Source organism: Oncorhynchus clarkii, chromosome 32 (assembly GCF_045791955.1).
Source record: "Oncorhynchus clarkii lewisi isolate Uvic-CL-2024 chromosome 32, UVic_Ocla_1.0, whole genome shotgun sequence".
Taxonomy (NCBI): domain Eukaryota; kingdom Metazoa; phylum Chordata; class Actinopteri; order Salmoniformes; family Salmonidae; genus Oncorhynchus; species Oncorhynchus clarkii.
In genome coordinates, this window is record NC_092178.1 from 16,636,702 (window position 1) to 16,659,466 (window position 22,765).

General features: G+C 43.8%; 1 protein-coding gene across 11 annotated transcripts in view; it reads right to left on the minus strand.

Moving 5' to 3' along the window:
* LOC139391712 (engulfment and cell motility protein 1-like) overlaps nt 1-22,765 on the minus strand; it is a 195,343-nt gene that overhangs the window by 11,079 nt on the left and 161,499 nt on the right. For all 11 annotated transcript variants that reach the window (XR_011629600.1, XR_011629603.1, XR_011629602.1 and 8 more), the window contains 2 exons: nt 7,355-7,518; nt 2,514-2,626 (listed from right to left, as the gene is read on the minus strand). Coding sequence is in view for 7 of the 11 variants with exons in the window: in XM_071139199.1 (XP_070995300.1) it covers nt 2,514-2,626; nt 7,355-7,518 (277 nt within the window). In the remaining 4 variants the exon portion in view is untranslated. The remainder of the gene's footprint in view (nt 1-2,513; nt 2,627-7,354; nt 7,519-22,765) is intronic.

The window sequence follows — 22,765 nt, forward strand, 5'->3', positions numbered from 1 at the left end:
ACTGGAGATATCTAGACTGGAGATATCTAGACTGGAGATATCTAGACTGGAGATATCTAGACTGGAGATATCTAGACTGGAGATACATAGACTGGAGATATATAGACTGGAGATACCTAGACTGGAGATACCTAGACTGGAGATATCTAGCCTCCAGACAGAATACTGCTCAGATTGTTGTTATTGTTTCTGTTTCCTCAGCTATTGAGATACAGCTACTCTCCAATTCACTTCAATTCATCATTTATTTCTTAACTACATAATTGACTAAGAAAATATATATTTTTATGATTTTGGATGTACTTTTGGGACATGTGATGCTTGCATACAACATAATGGCCCTTGTACCCATATTGCTTGTAATGACTTATATGTAAACATATATATGTATTTTCCACATACAGTAGGCATCTGTACTTGAAAGACAGGGGCCCCAGACTGATGCTGTTTGTCAGCTACAGGGCCTTCAGAAAGTATTCACACCCCTTGATTTATTAAACATTTTGTTGTGTTACAGCCTGAATTCAAAATGGATTAAATAGATTTTTTCAGAAATATCTAATTTACATAAGTATTCACACCCCCATGTCAATACATTGTTAGAATCACCTTTGGCAATGATTACAGCTGTGAGTTTTTCAGTGACACAAAATCTCAATTTATTCAATTTTAAATTCAGGCTGTAACACAACAAAATGTGGAAAAAGTCAAGGGGTGTGAATACTTTCTGAAGGCCCTGTAGATACTCAGCTTTTAGAGACTCTCTAATACTATTCCTGCCTCACACTTAGTTATTTGTATACGTATATTGTATGTGGAAATATGATTTGAGAGGAGTCCTTTAGGAATGAAGCACTTAGAAAGTGCCGGGTGGAGGTGTAGATCTGCAGTTATACTAATTCTTCAGTTGTGTTCACTACAGTGTGGTGGCAGACAGCCAACAGCCCACAGGCCCTGGGCTGGAACGACAGCGCTTCCAGGGCACCTCAACAATACGTAACCTGTGTGTGCATGTGTGTGCGTGCATGAGAGAGAGCACGAGAGAGACAGAAGCGGTTTATGTCTGTGCAGGGGAGAGATGGAGGAGGACAGAGAGAGACGGAGGAGGACAGGGAGAGACCGAGGAGGACAGAGAGAGACGGAGGAGGACAGAGAGAGGAGGAGGACAGAGAGAGACGGAGGAGGACAGAGAGAGACGGAGGAGGACAGAGAGAGACGGAGGAGGACAGAGAAAGACAGAGGAGGACAGAGAGAGACGGAGGAGGACAGAGAGAGACGGAGTCTGGTCTCGGGTGGGAGATTTAATCCTCTCCGGCTGTGAAAGGCACCACATTATAGCGGTGCTAACCGATAAGGCCTCCCCCTGTGCTGTGCTGTGCTCTCCTCTCTCCCTGCTGTGTCCAGGCCTACGCGCCAGCCAGTCAGTCAGTGCGAAAAAGGATATTAGGCTCAATGCTCCCCAAACACTCCACTCTGAAGTGTAAACGCTTCATATGTCCTCCAGCTCCACAGGGAAAGGATGAACAGGCTTCCATTCCACCGCCACAGTTAAATCAAGGACAGGGAGATATATGCTATATCCCAAATGGAACTCTATTCCCTGTAAAGTGCACTACTTTTGACCAGGACCAATAGGGCGCTGGTCAAAAGTAGTGTATTATATAGGGAATAGGTTGCCATTTGGGAACACATCCATAAACTAAGCTTCTACTGAAAGGAGGGATTTTGATGTTACTGTTAATAAAAGCTATGTAGAATGTCATGGGACCTGGGACACATGACGCCAACAAACGCCCAGACAAAAGAGGAGTCACTAACAGATAAAACGCCCTACATTTCCCCCAGACATCCGATACATCCGCAGCACTGAAGGAACTGGTTCTATCTGGGTCCAAAGGTTCTGAAGAGTCACAATAACCAACTTCATGTCTATTCCAGAACTCTGAGATGACCGGGGAAGAGCTTCAGAAGCCCGGCCGGGAATTGAATTAGGCCGTTCCTCCATTAGTGAAATCGATTCATGCACTTCAGAGCAATGAGGCTCAGTGGAACTGTAGAGCTGGGGACAGAAACCGTTCCAGACAAAAAGGTAAGGGCCACACAGCTCAGATATGAGCTGCTTTTGTAAGCAGTAGGATGTCTTAGTAAATTCATGACACTGTGTTAAACACTGACTACACAAAACATTAAGGACACCTGCTCTTTCCTTGACATAGACTGATCAGGTGAATTGAGGTGAAAGCTATGATCCCTTATTGATGTCACTTGTTACATCCACTTCAATCAGTGTAGATGAAAGGGGGGAGACTGGTTAAAGAAGGATTTTTAAGTCTTGAGACATGGATTGCGCAATTCAATATTAGGAAGGTGTTCTTAATGTTTGGTTTGGCACACACATGTTTGTGTGTGTGTATGTGTGTGCTTTCTTGATTCACAGCGACAGAGCCATTACTGACAGTCCAAGTAAGTTGTGTGTGTGCGTGTGTGTGTGCGTGTGTGTGTGTGACCCCCACCTTGCCTCCGGCGGCTGCTGATCTTCCTGAAGCAGGTTCCGTCACACAGACGGTTGAGCCTCTGTTGTTTGATCAGCTCCATGATCTCTGGCTGGATCTTCTCCCGCAGCTCCCTACGGACAAGACAGAGAAACAGTCAGTCAGTCACAGAGAGAACAGGAAACATGCAGTCAGAAACACAGGGACCAGTCAGTCAGTAACACAGGGACCAATCAGTCAGAAACACAGGGACCAGTCAGTCAGTAACACAGATACCAGTCAGTCAGTAACACAGATACCAGTCAGTCAGTAACACAGGGACCAGTCAGTAACACTGGGACCAGTCAGTCAGTGTAACAGAGAAAACAGAGACTAGTCAGTCAGTATCACAGGAACCAGTCAGTCAGAAACAGAGACCAGTCAGTCAGTAACGCAGGAATCAGTCAGTCAGTAACGCAGGAATCAATCAGTCAGAAATGCAGGAACCAGTCAGCCAGTAACGCAGGAACCAGTCAGTCAGTAACGCAGGAACCAGTCAGTCAGTAACAGAGACCAGTCAGTCAGTCACACAGAGACCAGTCAGTCAGTCACACAGAGACCAGTCAGTCAGTCACACAGAGACCAGTCAGTCAGTCACACAGAGACCAGTCAGTCAGTGTAACAGAGAAAACAGAGACCAGTCAGTCAGTCACACAGAGACCAGTCAGTCAGTGTAACAGAGAAAACAGAGACCAGTCAGTCAGTAAGAGAGAGACCAGTCAGTCAGTCACACAGAGAAAACAGGAACCTGTCAGTCAGTAACGCAGGAACCAGTCAGTCAGTAACACAGAGACCAGTCAGTCAGTCACACAGAGACCAGTCAGTCAGTGTAACAGAGAAAACAGAGACCAGTCAATCAGTAAGAGAGACCAGTCAGTCAGTCACACAGAGACCAGTTAGTCAGTCACACAGAAACCAGTCAGTCACACAGAGACAAGTCAGTCAGTAACACAGAGACCAGTCAGTCAGTAACACAGGGACCAGTCAGTCAGTAACGCAGGAACCAGTCAGTTAGTAACAGAGACCAGTCAGTCAGTGTAACAGAGAAAACAGAGACCAGTCAGTCAGAAACGCAGGGACCAGTCAGTCAGTAACGCAGGAACCAGTCAGTTAGTAACAGAGACCAGTCAGTCAGTAACACAGGGACCAGTCAGTCAGTGTAACAGAGAAAACAGAGACCAGTCAGTCAGTAAGAGAGAGACCAGTCAGTCAGTGTAACAAGGGAAAACAGAGACCAGTCAGTCAGTAAGAGAGAGAGATAGAGACTCACTGGAACAACACACACTGGGTTTTGTCCCAAATGGCACCCTATTCCCTGGTCAAAATAGTGCACTATTTAGGGCAGGGGCAGTCAACTCTTAGCCTATGAGGACCGGAGCCTGCTGGTTTTCTGTTCTATCTGATCATTAATTGCACCCACCTGGTGTCCCAGGTCTAAATCAGTCCCTGACTAGAGGGGAATCACCCACTGTCCCAGGTCTAAATTAGTCCCTGACTAGAGGGGAATCCCCCACCTGGTGTCCCAGGTCTAAATTAGTCCCTGATTAGAGGGGAGTCACCCACCTGGTGTCCCAGGTCAAAAATCAGTCCCAGGTCTAAAATCAGTCTCAGTCACAGGCTGAGGCAAACTGGAATTAGGCACACTAACCAGACGACCTATTAGAATAGAACTGCACTATTCAAACTGGAATTAGGCACACTAACCAGACGACCTATTAGAATAGAACTGCACTATTCAAACTGGAATTAGGCACACTAACCAGACGACCTATTAGAATAGAACTACACTATTCAAACTGGAAACATAAACAACTGACTCTGTCCACACACAAAGCATTATGAGTGCTAGGACCACATATGGTGAGGTGGGAAAACATAAGAGGAAAACGCACACACTCACACACACACACACACACACACACGCACGCACGCACGCACGCACGCACGCACATCCAATCCCCCGGAGCGAGATGCACAGCCCCCTGCAGTGATCTGTCATTTAGCCTAGCATGTAGGTTTCTCTGCATGCTCTTCCTCTGCATATGAAAGCTCTGAACACAGCCCCTAACATCTAGCAAACATGAATTATACATAAAACCTCCTCTGACTGGGGAAACACGCGGGCCCACATAGTCCATGACTTCCCAGCCAGTCAGGACGCCGCTGTGGAAAAAACAGCCTATCAGAGGGCTGCTGTGGAGAGGACTGTCGAATCAGATTTTCTTTCTCATTAGGTCAGGCTCTCTGTGCCTTTCCCTAGCAATTATTTCCACTGGCTCTGTGCTTTCTGATTATCAGTGGACTACGTCATTACATTGATCTGTAGTTGGATGTTGAGTAGACATGCATGTAAGGTTGAAGTTTCCCCTAGGTACAGATCGAGGATCAGCTTCCTCTCCCCAAATCCTAGTTAGGAAAATGCTAAACTGACCCGAGATCAGCATCTAGGGGCAACTTCACCCTACTCTGATATCTGTCAGTGGGAGGGGACGCTAAGGATTCAGTTACTCCACATAGTGAAATCATCTTTGTCTGTTGCCCTGTCTGTGTCTCAGACTTTGTCTGTCGTCCTGTCTGTGTCTCAGACTTTGTCTGTCGTCATGTCTGTGTCTCAGACTTTGTCTGTCGGCCTGTCTGTGTCTCAGACTTTGTCTGCTGCCCTGTCTGTTTCTCAGACTTTGTCTGTTGCCCTGTCTGTGTCTCAGACTTTGTCTGTTGCCCTGTCTGTGTCTCAGACTTTGTCTGTTGCCCTGTCTGTGTCTCAGACTTTGTCTGTTGCCCTGTCTGTGACTCAGACTTTGTCTGTCGTCCTGTCTGTGTCTCAGACTTTGTCTGTCGTCCTGTCTGTATCTCAGACTTTTGGCACTGCCATTTTATAAATCAGATTCATTGCAGCTCAATCTCATTCACTCTTCACCTCTGAAAAGCACCCAAATGAGCTCTTTCAAAGGCTACATACTGTAGATAAATCTCTGCGATGGCTTGTATCAAATGTTCCTGGACACAGAGTATAGAGTGGCAGGACCCACTGAGATGGGAGTGGAATCCAAATAGAAATGGAAACGTACTTCATTATTGAAGCGTGAAATAAAAAAACCAAATTATATGGAGGACTCAATAATTAATTATACATTACTTTTCTCCCCTTCTATACAGTTACTGTACTGTAGATTACATTAGGTAAAGCTGTACATTGAGTGCACTACTTTTGACCTAGGGCCATATGTAGGAAATCTGGAACCAACCTGGAACCATATGAGACGCATTACACCCTGATGAAACGTTGGTAATTAAATGTTTGCATCTGAGCTCCTAGAGTGTGCGGCTCTCTTTTATTTTCAAACCATATGAGATGCAGCCTAACACCTTCTCTCATAAATGTTTCCTCTGCACTAATGAATGTAATATTCATTCTTGTTAAGACCCTGTTTATATAAGCTGGTCTAATTTGAGTGAGTGCCCTTACAGAAGGTAAATGTTACACAGGTCTTTCTTTCCAGCACATTGCAATCCTAAGGTTTGAACAACCCTACGTCCCAAACATCTGACGCTTACCGTCTAAAAGCTAAAACCATTTCCCCTCCCACATTTCTCCAATAACAATTACCCTTTCACATGATCAATATCAGCTCGATACATGCCACTGTCCGGTTCTTCAGAGACCAAGCTGGCTGCATGAAATGATTTTCAATGCCGCTAGATGCTAAATTCCTTAAAATACAGTGACAGGACAAACAATGTCCTTCATTATTATGACTTTATCCATTAGCAGTTAATGAGTGCTTTAATAGAACTGAACATACACTCTCTCTAGTCTGATGCACTATAAGACCGTAATGGAGGATTCACTCAGAACACCATTTGTAGACAAATTCGATTTTAATGCAGATTTTCAATCCTGAGGGGAACCGAACGCAGGTGTGCTGTGCCAATAGCCGACATTATATGAACAAATGGATAAAGGATGGAAATGAGCGAGGGTGGAGGGACGTTTTATTAAATTAGTATTAACTAACGTGTTTCCTTTCTTCCAAAGTCATATTGTCTCTTGTTCCCTTTGTTTTCGTCTGTTTTTGGACTGGGTAAAGGATGGGGCATGAGGACATCCATGTCATGAATATTAGCAGCTATTTCCTTTATTTCCTATTTCCTTTCTGCCTCAATGTTTTAATGAAGGATTGGGGACATCTAGACAGCGATATCACTGACTGCTGTGTCCTTCTCAAGCAGTTCCATCTTTCCAATTGTGAGGACCATCACGCATGGTAGCCTGGCGGGTAGGATCGAATCCCCGAGCTGACAAGGTAAAAACCTGTTGCTCTGCCTCTGAGAAAGGCAGTTAACCCACTGACGTTGATTAAGGCAGCCCCCCCGCACCTCTCTGATTCAGAGGGGTTGGGTTAAATGCGGAAGACACGTTTCAGTATTTATTTAACCTTTATTGAACTAGGCAAGTCAGTTAAGAACAAATTCTTATTTACAATGACGGCCTACCCCGGACGACGCTGGGCCAATTGTGAGCCGCCTTCTGGGACTCCCAATCACGGCTGGTTGTGATACAGCCTGGAATCGAACCAGGGTCTGTAGTGATGCCTCTAGCACTGGGATGAAGTGCCTTAGACCGATGCGCCACTCTGGATGTATTCAGTTGTACAATTGACGAGGTATCCCCCTTTCCCATCCTCTCTCACACACACACACACACACACACACACACACACACACACACACACACACACACACACACACACACACACACACACACACACACACACACACACACACACACACACAGTAGACTCACACACACACAGTAGACTCACAGGATGGGGCGGGACTGGAAGTCTTCTTGGTTCATCCTCTCAGACTGGCGTATCTTCAGGATCTCAGTGTAACTCAGGTTCTGCAGGCGACTCTTCAACTGGTCCAGGGAATTAGGCTTCTGTGTCAGCGCTCGCATGATCTGATCCCTCACCACCTGCATCACCTGGGAGGAGAAGAAAGAGGGGGATTTAGAGGAGTGGAGAGGTGGAAAGACCTTGGATGTCTGGATAGGAGGTAGAGAGAGAAGGAAATCTAGGTTACACATATGGGGCTGGTTTCCCAGATACAGATTTATTTTAGACCTGGTTTAGAAAGCATTCTCAATGGAGGTTCTTAATTAAAATAGATTTTTTGGACTAGGATGAATCTCTGTTTAGGAAACCGTCCCATGATGTGATGGAAAGATGCCATTTTATGAAGGCACTTTGGATGGAACATTTGTATTTGTATTACTTGCACACAGCTATTAGAATATATATCAAAGATGTCTCAGTGGACATTTTCTGATCACTTTTTGGAGCTCTCAGGCAAACATCCCACCTCAAAACGTATCTGCTCTACAGGATGATTGCAGAGCTCAGGAGAATAGCAGGAGCGGAGCGGGAGAGACACGATGTGAGAAGGGGAGGAAGTGAACGCCTGCGGCAGAAAGCCAAACGAACAAGCAAATGATCAGCATATCAAAGAACCTGTCAGTCTGGGACGACACAGGCTGCTGTCACGCTCCAAAGGCCTCGTCAGTGTCCCAAAAGGCACCATATTCCATATATAGTGCACTACTTTTGAACAGAGCCCAATGGGCCCTGGTCAAAAGTAGTTCGCTACATAGGGAAGGCAGCCGCTGTTTGCTCTGACTGTAGGAGCAGTGCGATCAGCGCTCACACAATTAGAGCTCAAATCTTCGAGCGAGCCAGGTACACTAAACATGCACATTTATTAAACAGGAATTTAACAGGAGACAATTGCATCATTGATATCTAGATGACCACAGATCACACCAATAACATGTTCTACTGAATGGAAAGTGTAACATGCTGTTATGACTGTAGAATAAACTCCTCTGTGACCCATGTCGCAGACACCGATCCCTCGCTTCCGGAGGAGCTAAACACCTCCTCCGCTTCGAGGAAAAAGTGCTGCCAACACAGACCCCCTCAGCTCAATAGGACTGTTCTCATTCTCTGTGGCTGACGTGAGCACGTCATTTAAGCGTGTTAACCCTAATGAGGTTGCCGGCCCAGACGGAATCCAAGTCACGTCCTCAGAGCATGTGCAGACCAGCTGGCTGGAGTGTTTACGGACATATTCAATCTCCCCATATACCAGTCTGTTGTACCCACTTGCTTCAAGATGTTCACCATTGTTTCTGTACAAAAAAGCGAAGGTAACTGAACTAAATGACTATCGCCCCGTAGCACTCACTTCTGTCATCATGAAGTGCTTTGAGAGGCTAGTTAAGGACCATATAACCTCCACCTTACCCAACACCCTAGACCCACTACAATTCACATACTGCCCAAACAGATTCATGGACAACGCAATCTCCATTAAACTCCACACCGCCCTATCCAACCTGGACAAGAGAAATACCTTTGTAAGAATGCTGGTCGTCAGCTACAGCTCAGTGTTTAACACCATAGTGCACTCCAAGCACATCACTAAGCTCAAGGCCCTGAGTCTAAAGCCCTCCGTGCACAAGTCCTGGACTTCCTGATGGGATGACCCCAAATGGTGAAGGTAGGCAACACCACCTCCGCCACGCTGATCCTCAACACCGGGGCCCCCTGGGGTTTGTGCTCAGCCCCCTCATGTACTCCCTGTTCACCCATGACTGTGAAGGAAAGTAACTTCTTCCTCAACTAAACAAAGGAGCTGATCATGGACAACAGGAGCTAGTAGCGAGAGCATGCCCCCATCCACATCGACGGGGCCGCAGTGGAGAGTTTACAAAAGTCTTCGGCGTGCACATCACTGACGACCTGAAATGGTCCCTTCACACAGACAGTGTGGTGAAGAAGGTGCAACAACATCAGGAGGCTGAAGAAATTAGTCTTGGCCCCTAAAACCCTCACAAACTTCTACAGATGCACTATTGAGAGCATCCTGTCGGGCTGTATCACCGACTGGTACGGCAACTGCACCGCCCGCATCCTCAGGGATCTCCAGAGGGTGGTGAGGTCTACCCGACGCATCATCGGGAGCACACTGCCTGCCCTTCAGGACAACTACAGCACCCGGTGTCACAGGAAGCCAAAAAGAACATCAATAACCTCAGCCATGGCCACTTTACCCCACTAAAAAGAGGAGACAGTATAGGTGCATCAAAGCTGGGACTAAAAGACAGAAGCTGTTTATCAAACTCCAGGCCATCAGAATGTTAAATAGTCACCACTAGCCTGCCTCCACCGAGTACCCTGCCTTGAACTTTGGTCACGGGTACTAGCTGGCTACCACCCTAAAGTCATTGGACTGGTCACTTTAGTACTGTTTCCATACTGTTTCACCCACTTTACATGTACAGTTGGAAGTTAACCTACATTACCAACATTTAATCCTAGTAACAATTCCCTGTCTTAGGTCAGTTAAGATCACCACTTTATTTTAAGAATGTGAAATTATTTATTTCAGGTTTTATTGCATCACATTCCCAGTGGGTCAGAAGTTTACATACACTCAATTAGTATTTGGTAGCATTGCCTTTAAACTGTTTAACTTGGGTCAAATATTTCAAGTAGCCTTCCTCCTGACAGAGCTGGTGTAACTGAGTCAGGTTTATAGGCCTCCTTGCTCGCACAGGATTTTTCAGTTCTGCCCACACATTTTCTATAAGATTGAGGTCTGTAATGGCTTTGTGATTGCCACTCCAATACCTTGACTTTGTTGTCCCTAAGCCATTTTGCCACAACTTTGGAAGTATGCTTGGGGTCATTGTCCATTTGGAAGACCCATTTGCGACCAAGCTTTAATTTCCTGACTGATGTCTTGAGATGTTGCTTCAATATATCCACATAATTTTCCATCCTCATGAATCCATCTATTTTGTGAAGTGCACCAGTCCCTCTTGCAGCAAAGCACCCCCACAACATGATGCTGCCACCCCCGTGCTTCACGGTTGGGATGGTGTTCTTTGGCTTGCAAGCCTCCTCCTTTTTCCTCCAAACATAACAATCAGAAGCTATCAACAAAAGCCTATCAGAAGCTTCCATGACATCATTTTCTGGAATTTTCCAAGCTGTTTAAAGGCACAGTCAACTTAGTGTATGTAAACTTCTGACCCACCGGAATTGTGATACAGTGAATTATAAGTGAAATAATCTGTCTGTAAACAATTGTTGGAAAAATGACTTGTGTCATGCACAAAGTAGATGTCCTAACCAACTTGCCAAAACTATAGTTTGTTGACAAGAAATTTGTGGAGTGGTTGAAAAACGAGTTTTAATGACTCCAACCTAAGTGTATGTAACTTCTGACTTCAACTGTGTATACTGTATTTTAGTCATGGCTCATCTTATATAACTACTGCTGTACACACTTTTTCCATTCATATCGTGTCCATACTGTCTATACACACACACCATCATATATGAACTCAGCAAAAAAAATAAACGTCCCTTATTCAGGACCCTGTCTTTCAAAGATCATTCGTAAAAATCCAAATAACTTCACATCTCTGAATTTTAAAAAGATTTAAACACTGTTTCCTATGCTTGTACAATGAACCATAAACAATTAATGATCATGCACCTGTGGAATGGCAGTTAAGACACTAACGGCTTACAGAAGGTAGGCAATTAAGGTCACAGTTATGAAAACTTAGGACACTAAAGAGGCCTTTCTACTGACTCTGAAAAACACCAAAAGAAAGATGCCCAGGGTCCCTGCTCACCTGCGTGAACATGCCTTAGGCATGCTGCAAGAAGGCATGAGGACTGCAGATGTGGCCAGGGCAATAAAATGCAATGTCCGTACTGTGAGACGCCTAAGTCAGCGCTACAGGGAGACAGAACGGACAGCTGATCATCCTCGCAGTGGCAGACCACATGTAACAACACCTACACAGGATCGGTACATCCGAACAGCACACCTGCGGGACAGGTATAGGATGGCAACAACAACTGCCCGAGCTACACCAGGAATGCACAATCCCTCCATCAGTCCTCAGACTGTCCGCAAATTGGTTGAGAGAAGCTGGACTGAGGGCTTGCAGGTCTGTTGTAAGGCAGATCCTTACCAGACATCACAGGCAACAACATCGCCTATGGGCACAAACTCACCGTCGCTGGACCAGACAGGACTGGGAAAAAGTGCTCTTCACTGACCAGTCACGGATTCGCGTTTATCATCAAAGGAATGAGCGTTACAGTCCCATTGAGCACGTCTGGGACCTGTTGGATCGGAGGGTGAGGGCTAGGGCAATTCCCCACAGAAAAGCTTCGGGAACTTGCAGGTGCCTTGGTGGAAGAGTGGGGTAACATCTCACAGGAAGAACTGGCAAATCTGGTGCAGTACTTGAGGAGGAGATGCACTGCAGTACTTAATGCAGCTGGTGGCCACACCAGATACTGACTGTTACTTTTGATTTTGACCCCCCCTTTGTTCAGGGACACGTTATTCCATTTCTGTTAGTCACATGTCTGTGGAACTTGTTCAGTTTATGTCTCAGTTGTTGAATCTTGTTATGTTCACACAAATATTTACACATGTTAAGTTTGCTGAAAATAAATGCAGTTAACAGTGAGTTGCAGTTGATGAGTTTACACATGGGGGCTTGAGTCTCTATTCAATCACCAAGTGTGAGGCAGGAACAGTATTAGGGAGTCTCTAAAAGCTGAGTATCTACAGTGTTTTCAGAAAGTATTCACACTCCTTGACTTTTTCCACATTTATTTGTATTACAGCCTGAATTTAAAATGGATTAAAAGTGGGATTTTGCGTCACTGGCCTACACACAATAACCCATAATGTCAAAGTGGAATTTTATTTTTAGAACATTTTACAAATTCATAAAAAATGAAAACCTGGGTCTCCCCAGTGGTGCAGTGTTCTAAGGGACTGCATCGCAGTGCACGCTGTGCCACTGGAGATTCTGGGTTCGAGTCCAGGCTCTGTCGCAGCAGGCTGCAACCGGGAGACCCATGGGGTGGCGCACAATTGGCCCAGCGTATTCCGGCTAAGGGGAGGGTTTGGCCGGCAGGGATATCCTTGTCCCATCACACACTAACGACTCCTGTGGCAGGCCGGGTGCAGTGCACGCTGACACGGTCGCCAGGTGCACCGTGTTTCCTCCAACACATTGGTGCGGCTGGCTTCCAGGTTAAGCGGGCGTTGTGTCAAGAAGCAGTGCGGCTTTGCTGGGTTGTGTTTTGGAAGACGCACAGCCCTCGACCGTCGCCTGTCCGGAGTTGCAGCGATGAGACAAGACTGTAACTTCAAATTGGATACCACGAAATTGGGGAAAAAAAGTGGTAAAAATAAATAAATAAATAAATGAAAAGCTGAAATGTCTTGAGTCAATAATTATTCAACCTCTTTGTTATGGCAATCCTGTACAGAATAAAAATATTCCAAAACATGCATCCTGTTTGCAATAACGCACTAAAGTAAAAACTGCAAAAAAATGTACTTTATGTCCTGACCACAAAGCATTTTGTTAGGGGCAAATCAAAAACAACACATCACTGAGTACCATATTTTCAAGCATGGTGGTGGCTGCAGCATGTTATGGGTATGCTTGTCATCGGCAAGGACTTTTTAAAATTAAAATAAACGGAAAAGAACTAAGCAAACTAAGCAAAATCCTAGAGGAAAACCTTGTCCAGTCTGCTTTTCAACAGACACTGGGAGACAAATTCAGCTTTCAGCAGGACAATAACCTAAAACACAAGACCAAATATACACTGGAGTTGCTTACCAAGACGAAATGTAATGTTTGAGTTGTCTAGTTGAAGTTTAGACTTATATCGTCTTGAAAATTTATGACTTGAAAATGGCTGTCTAGCAATGATCAAGAACCAACCTGACAGAGCTTGAATTTGAAAATGAATAATGTGCAAATATTGTACAATCCACGTGTGCAAAGCTCATAGAGATTTTAGATTATTCAAAGTAGCCAACCTTTGCCTTGATGACAACTTTGCACACTCTTGGCATTCTCTCAACCAGCTTCACCTGGAATGCTTTTCCAACAGTCCTGAAGGAGTTCCCACATATGCTAAGTACTTGTTCGCTGTTTTTCCTTCACTCTGCGGTCCAACTCATCCCAAAACATCTCAGGTCGGGCGATTGCGGGGGCCAGGTCATCTGATGCAGCACTGATGTCTTCATGATTATTCTACAATGTAGAAAATACAAAAAATAAAGAAAAAGCCTGGAATCAACCTTGGAATGTGTCCAAACATATATACAGTGCCTTGCGAAAGTATTCGGCCCCCTTGAACTTTGCGACCTTTTGCCACATTTCACGCTTCAAACATAAAGATATAAAACTGTATTTTTTTGTGAAGAATCAACAACATGTGGGACACAATCATGCAATGGAACGACATTTATTGGATATTTCAAACTTTTTTAACAAATCAAAAACTGAAAAATTGGGCGTGCAAAATTATTCAGCCCCCTTAAGTTAATACTTTGTAGAGCCACCTTTTGCTGCGATTACAGCTGTAAGTCGCTTGGGGTATGTCTCTATCAGTTTTTCACATCGAGAGACTGAAATGTTTTCCCATTCCTCCTTGCAAAACAGCTCGAGCTCAGTGAGGTTGGATGGAGAGCATTTGTGAACAGCAGTTTTCAGTTCTTTCCACAGATTCTCAATTGGATTCAGGTCTGGACTTTGACTTGGCCATTCTAACACCTGGATATGTTTATTTTTGAACCATTCCATTGTAAATGTTGCTTTATGTTTTGGATCATTGTCTTGTTGGAAGACAAATCTCCGTCCCAGTCTCAGGTCTTTTGCAGACTCCATCAGGTTTTCTTCCAGAATGGTCCTGTATTTGGCTCCATCCATCTTCCCATCAATTTTAACCATCTTCCCTGTCCCTGCTGAAGAAAAGCAGGCCCAAACCATGATGCTGCCACCACCATGTTTGACAGTGGGGATGGTGTGTTCAGGGTGATGAGCTGTGTTGCTTTTACGCCAAACATAACGTTTTGCATTGTTGCCAAAAAGTTCAATTTTGGTTTCATCTGACCAGAGCACCTTCTTCCACATGTTTGGTGTGTCTCCCAGGTGGCTTGTGGCAAACTTTAATCAACACTTTTTATGGATATCTTTAAGAAATGGCTTTCTTCTTGCCACTCTTCCATAAAGGCGAGATTTGTGCAATATACGACTGATTGTTGTCCTATGGACAGAGTCTCCCACCTCAGCTGTAGATCTCTGCAGTTCATCCAGAGTGATCATGGGCCTCTTGGCTGCATCTCTGATCAGTCTTCTCCTTGTATGAACTGAAAGTTTAGAGGGACGGCCAGGTCTTGGTAGATTTGCAGTGGTCTGATACTCCTTTCATTTCAATATTATCGCTTGCACAGTGCTCCTTGGGATGTTTAAAGCTTGGGAAATCTTTTTGTATCCAAATCCGGCTTTAAACTTCTTCACAACAGTATCTCGGACCTGCCTGGTGTGTTACTTGTTCTTCTTGATGCTCTCTGCGCTTTTAACGGACCTCTGAGACTATCACAGTGCAGGTGCATTTATACAGAGACTTGATTACACACAGGTGGATTGTATTTATCATCATTAGTCATTTAGGTCAACATTGGATCATTCAGAGATCCTCACTGAACTTCTGGAGAGAGTTTGCTGCACTGAAAGTAAAGGGGCTGAATAATTTTGCACGCCCAATTTTTCAGTTTTTGATTTGTTAAAAAAGTTTGAAATATCCAATAAATGTCGTTCCACTTCATGATTGTGTCCCACTTGTTGTTGATTCTTCACAAAAAAATACAGTTTTATATCTTTATGTTTGAAGCCTGAAATGTGGCAAAAGGTCGCAAAGTTCAAGGGGGCCGAATACTTTCGCAAGGCACTGTATATACAGTACCAGTCAAAAGTTTGGACACACCTACTCATTCCAGGGTTTTTCTTTATTTTTACTATATTCTACATTGTAGAATAATAGTGAAGACATAAAAACTATGAAATAACAAATATGGAATCATGTAGTAACCAAAAAAGTGTTAAACCAATCAGAATATATTTGAGAGTTTTTCAAAGTTGCCACCCTTTGCCTTCATGACAGCTTTGCACACTCTTGGCATTTTCTCAACCAGCTTCATGAGATAGTCACCTGGAATGCATTTCAATTAACAGGTGTGCCTTGTTAAAAGTTCATTTGTGGAATTTCTTTCCTTCTTAATGTGTTTGAGCAAATCAGTTGTGTTGTGACAAGGTAGGGAAGCCTTCAAATAAAATAACACCTTCCCTACAGTCAAAAGTTGAGGATGTTCAGTGATGTTCAGGGGTTGCTTTCCTGCCTCTGGCACTGGATGCCTTGAACGTGTGCATGGCATCATGAAACCAGGAAAATACCAAGGCATTTTGAAGAGCAATGTTGGACCCAGTGCCAGCAGGACAATGACCTCAAACACACTTCAAAAAGCACCCAGGAATGGTTCAAGACAAAACACTGGACTGTTCTGAAGTGGCCACCAATGAGTCCAGATCTAAATCCCATTGAAAACATGTGGAGAGATCTGAAAACAGCAGTTAGGAGAAGGCACCCTTCTAATCTGGGAGAACTGGAGCAGTATGACCAAGAGGAGGGGCCAAACTGCCAGTACAGAGGTGTAGGAAGCTTTGCAGTTACTTTGACCAAAGGCTGTGTTGCCTAATATTAAGTCTAGGGTGTCAATAATTTTGTCAATGCCATCTCTGTTTATTTTCTGAAACAAAAACAAAGATTCTGTAATATTAACAGTGAAATAAAGAATTGTGGAGGCAAATTACTTTGGTCAATTTGTACTTATTTTTATGGAAAATTGTGAGTTACTTGAAAAAAGTACAAGGGTGCCATTATTTTTGGCCACGACTGTAAATATACTGAACAAACATATAAACGCAAAATGTAAAGTATTGGTCCCAAAAATATTGGCATTGCTTCATCAGCTGAAATAAAAATAACACATCTCCGGGATTTCCATACTCACAAAAAGCTAATTTCTCAAAAAAATTGTTTACATCCATGTCAGTGAACATTTCTCCCTTTGCCAAGGCAATCCATCCACCTGACAGGTGTGGCATATCAAGAAGCTGATTAAACAGCGTAATCATTACACAGGTGCACCTTGTGCTGGGGACAATAAAAGACCACTCTAAAATGTGCAGTTTTGACACACAACACAATGCCACAGATGTCTCAAGTTCAGGGGGCCTACAACTGGCATGCTAATTGCAGGAAGGTCCACCAGAGCTGTTGCCATGTCTCTACCAGAAGTCGCCTCCAACGTTGTTTTAGAGAATTTGGCAGTATGTCCAACCGGCCTCACAACCGGAGACCGCGTGTAACCACGGCAGCCCAGGACCTCCACATCCGGCTTCATTACCTGCGGGATTGTCTGAGACCATGAAACTGGGTTTGCACAACCGAAGAATATCTGCACAAACTGTCAGAAACCGTCTTAGGGAAACACATCTGCGTGCTCGTTGTCCTCACCAGGGTTTTGACCTGACTGCAGTTTGGCGTCGTAACCGACTTCAGTGGGCAAATGTCTCAAGACTTAAAAATCCTTCTTTAACCAGTCTCCTCCCCTTCATCTACACTGATTGAAGTGGATTTAATAAGTGACATCAATAAGGGATCATAGCTTTCACCTCAATTCACCATGATCAGTCTATGTTAAGGAAAGCGCAGTTGTCCTTAATGTTTTGTGTAGTCAGTGTATATACAGTATATTTACATTCTGCACTCTGACATGGATTAATTTATTTATTTTGGGATTATGTGATTGCTAGGTATTATTACTACACTGGAGCTAGACACAAACATTTCACTGCACCTTCAATAACATCTGCAGATATGTGTATGTTTGAGCAAATCAGTTGTGTTGTGACAAGGTAGGGAAGCCTTCAAATAAAATAACACCTTCCCTACAGTCAAAAGTTGAGGATGTTCAGTGATGTTCAGGGGTTGCTTTCCTGCCTCTGGCACTGGATGCCTTGAACGTGTGCATGGCATCATGAAACCAGGAAAATACCAAGGCATTTTGAAGAGCAATGTTGGACCCAGTGCCAGCAGGACAATGACCTCAAACACACTTCAAAAAGCACCCAGGAATGGTTCAAGACAAAACACTGGACTGTTCTGAAGTGGCCACCAATGAGTCCAGATCTAAATCCCATTGAAAACATGTGGAGAGATCTGAAAACAGCAGTTAGGAGAAGGCACCCTTCTAATCTGGGAGAACTGGAGCAGTATGACCAAGAGGAGGGGCCAAACTGCCAGTACAGAGGTGTAGGAAGCTTTGCAGTTACTTTGACCAAAGGCTGTGTTGCCTAATATTAAGTCTAGGGTGTCAATAATTTTGTCAATGCCATCTCTGTTTATTTTCTGAAACAAAAACAAAGATTCTGTAATATTAACAGTGAAATAAAGAATTGTGGAGGCAAATTACTTTGGTCAATTTGTACTTATTTTTATGGAAAATTGTGAGTTACTTGAAAAAAGTACAAGGGTGCCATTATTTTTGGCCACGACTGTAAATATACTGAACAAACATATAAACGCAAAATGTAAAGTATTGGTCCCAAAAATATTGGCATTGCTTCATCAGCTGAAATAAAAATAACACATCTCCGGGATTTCCATACTCACAAAAAGCTAATTTCTCAAAAAAATTGTTTACATCCATGTCAGTGAACATTTCTCCCTTTGCCAAGGCAATCCATCCACCTGACAGGTGTGGCATATCAAGAAGCTGATTAAACAGCGTAATCATTACACAGGTGCACCTTGTGCTGGGGACAATAAAAGACCACTCTAAAATGTGCAGTTTTGACACACAACACAATGCCACAGATGTCTCAAGTTCAGGGGGCCTACAACTGGCATGCTAATTGCAGGAAGGTCCACCAGAGCTGTTGCCATGTCTCTACCAGAAGTCGCCTCCAACGTTGTTTTAGAGAATTTGGCAGTATGTCCAACCGGCCTCACAACCGGAGACCGCGTGTAACCACGGCAGCCCAGGACCTCCACATCCGGCTTCATTACCTGCGGGATTGTCTGAGACCATGAAACTGGGTTTGCACAACCGAAGAATATCTGCACAAACTGTCAGAAACCGTCTTAGGGAAACACATCTGCGTGCTCGTTGTCCTCACCAGGGTTTTGACCTGACTGCAGTTTGGCGTCGTAACCGACTTCAGTGGGCAAATGTCTCAAGACTTAAAAATCCTTCTTTAACCAGTCTCCTCCCCTTCATCTACACTGATTGAAGTGGATTTAATAAGTGACATCAATAAGGGATCATAGCTTTCACCTCAATTCACCATGATCAGTCTATGTTAAGGAAAGCGCAGTTGTCCTTAATGTTTTGTGTAGTCAGTGTATATACAGTATATTTACATTCTGCACTCTGACATGGATTAATTTATTTATTTTGGGATTATGTGATTGCTAGGTATTATTACTACACTGGAGCTAGACACAAACATTTCACTGCACCTTCAATAACATCTGCAGATATGTGTATGTCACCAATAAACTTTGATTTCATTTTGGTGATTTATCACATTAGAAACATACTATAACTGTATAGATTGAAGTGATAGAGGGGACAAATATGTATATTTAGATGGGTGGGGTGGGTTCCTTCCTTAGTGAATGAAGAGGGTGTTGTAGGTGCTCTCTCTAACAGGCTGATGGTTAATTCAGCTACCCTCTCTTCCTCTCTCTCTCTCCTACTAACAGGCTGATGGTTAATTCAGCTACCCTCTCTTCCTCGCTCTCCTACTAACAGGCTGGTGGTTAATTCAGCTACACTCTCATTCTCTCTCTCTAACAGGCTGCTGGTTAATTCTGTTACCCTCTCTTCCTCTCTCTCTCCTACTAACAGGCTGATGGTTAATTATGTTACCCTCTCTTCCTCTCTCTCTCCTACTAACAGGCTGGTGGTTAATTCAGCTACACTCTCATTCTCTCTCTCTAACAGGCTGCTGGTTAATTCTGTTACCCTCTCTTCCTCTCTCTCTCCTACTAACAGGCTGATGGTTAATTATGTTACCCTCTCTTACTCTCCTAACAGAGTCTTAGCACCTCCTCCTGTTAACAGGAATCATCAATAAAGTCCAAGCAAGTCTTCCCACCACGTGTCAACACTGCAGTAATGAAGAATGATCCACACAAAGAGGGAGAAAAAGAGAGAGAAGAGAGAGCCAGGGGAAGGATTTACAGTGTGTGTGTGTCTCTGTCTGTCTGTCTGTCTGTCTGTCTGTCTGTCTGTCTGTCTGTCTGTCTGTGTCGGTGTGTGTGTGTTTTGTGCGTGAATAGAGGTGATTATAGTGCAGGATTCTGACCTGAAAAGCTTAGTGATATCTAGTCAGATGAAGACTGAGCCCTCGCCAGAGGCGAGAAATAAAACATGAAGGGAAGAGAAGAGAAGACAGGACCCCAAAACCTCCAAACAAAGGCTTTAACTGTTGTTTTTTGGATAATAGTCTCAAAAAACTAACAGTAGCTCACAGAGTAAGGAGTGGAAACGGCCCACAATTTGGGCATCCACGCTCGCTGTGAGTAAGTGCTACAAACAGGAATTAAAGGAATTAACCCATTTATAATTCCAGATTCAATAAACCGCGTGGCATCACCGAACCCCCAACCAAAAAAATCCATTATTTTCCAGTTGATTACACTCTTTAATCCAGATTTATCTTCTGGGATGCAAAGATGTTCTGCCGCGGTAATCACAGCATAACAATGACCTTGGAAAACAAACAAAAGACAGGGTGGGGGGAAAAGCCAGATAATAACTACACTGTCATGTTTTCAGAGAGAGTAGGACTGGGTAGTTATCTGGAGCAGTGAACGTCTCAGCTGTTACCACTGTAGCAGCATTATGTAGCCTTTTGCCGTTTTCATGCTTTATATATTCCATTTAGCACAAACGTTTATCCATAGCGACTTAGTCATGCGTGCATACACTTTACGTATGGCTGGCCCGGGGAATTGAACCCAAAACCCAAGCTTTACCAACGGAGCCATTGAGAGCTAAAGCCAGTATGTTTGGCTATACTTTCCCCTACCCCCTTCTATTTAGTAGACACCATCCATCCGGGTCATGTTCATTTGGGCATTTAAAAAATAAAAATGGAAAGTACAACCTGAACTTGTCCAATAAGAACACAGATTTTCATAATTTGCTGCAAAGCGTTATATTACAATGTCCCTGAACTCTTCCCACATCAAGCTCTGTAATTTATGTTGTTCGTCTCGCCGTACATATTATTGTTCATCCTTGTTCTCCTCAGAGGCCAGATGACCCCCATAAAGCAGAGGGGATTAGAGTGTGTCTGGGGGCTGGCTCTCCCTGGGGATGTCACTAATCATGGTGAATGACTCTTTCCCTTCTCACTTAACACCCCACCCACCAACCAGTCTACAGGGGGAGAGACAGCCAAAGAGATAATAAAGTGACATCCTTCCCTAAGGCCTTATTTCATATCCTAGTGGAAGTATTAAACCCCTATCCTCTACCTTTCAGCCTTCAGGGGAAAGAAACCTGGGATAAAACCTAAATGACTGTTGAATCCCATTCTCTCTCCTCTCTGGAGGAACGCTGCCTGTGGTATCCCATGTATGATGGGAGGATACATATGAGACACCAATGTCTCCTGTTTGTTTCCTGAAGAGAAGATTTATGTCCAGGAGGAAGGGGGAGAGACCACCGTCATAAGGACAAATTTACACCTCTCCGTGAGGGCTTTGCCATCTCAGCATTTCCCTCAGGTCTGGGTCTAAGTTGATTGGCCTCCTCCAAGACAGGCAGGCAGGCAGAGGGAGGGCTGCATAATGATATATAGGTTTGAATATTCATCCCATTTAATACGAAGCACCTTGACAGAGGTGAACCTGACAGAGTTCAGGGTCCTGTTCATTAGACACAAATTAAAGAAGACTTACTGAATCAGGGAGGAACTACCTGGTCTTGTCCAATCAGAAAGGGTCTGTTTTGTTTTCTGTTGCAAAACGTTTTTTGAAACATTTCTGCCCTAATGAACACAACCCATTTATGAAGATGCACATTATCATTCCCATTCAGACTTAATCCCTCTCTTTCAGAAAAAATGACAACAAAAGAGAGAGAGAAAACAAGTCTTTACTTTGTAATCTTAGAGTTCAGAAAATGATCAGAAATTAATTTGCATTAAATCAACCACATAACCAACGACTTATCAATCCTGATGAATAGTTGTGTCACTGGCATATGTCTTGCTTAGTTCATTCCCTGTACATTGTTCCTCATCCAACCTCACTGTTCTAACAAGATGGAGTGCTGGGCCTGTATTCATAAAGTGCCTCACAGTAGGATTGCTGATCTAGAATCAGGTCTGTCCTGTCTATGTAATCATATTCATTATAATCTAAAAGGCGAAACTGATCCAAGATCAGCACTCCTACTCTGAGATTCTATACGAATATGGGCCTTTATGGCACTTCTGGTTCTTTCAGTGTAAAGGCATAGGAATCGTGCTCAGTGCAGCAGTCTCTCTCTCTCTCTTTCCTCCCCCCAGAGACCTGTTAGTTGTTCCTAGCAGAGAGACTCTCTACTGCCACACCATGTCAATGCAACACGGTGTGTGTGTGTGTCTCTCCAGAGAGATCCTTCCTTACGCTTCAACGAGGTTCTGTTTACTGCTGCTGTTGCTGCATGATGTTGGCATTTTGAGAGGGAGGCATCGTGGAAACAATGTTTTTGTGTGCTTTACTGTTTCATACACACACACAGATAGACACAGACCCACACAACAGCTTAACACACAGTCTTGAGAAAAAGCACGAGCTAACGTGATGGTACAATGCATCAGACTGTTGTTTATACAACGTGTCAGACTTTTCATTACATTTGTCCTAGACTCCCAAAGTAAAATAAACCATTGAATATTCACATAACTATAGTACATTCATTCATTCCATTAGTGATTTTCTGCTGTACAGTAATAGTATGACACACATGCGTTAGAGGTAAATGAAGGTACAGCAGTCAGGTGATAATGGCAGCTTTTTGCTGTTCTCCAAATAACATTTTAGAGTTTATAAATTGTATGGAAATGCAGTAAATGAGCTTCAACTTTCTAATCGCACAGCTGCTGTAGCTTCACTCACCTCAAACCTTGTCATTTGGCCATACCCTAAGTTCAGCTGAAATGACGCCTCTGTTTGGGACACATCCTTTGTTAGGCAGATGAGGTGAAC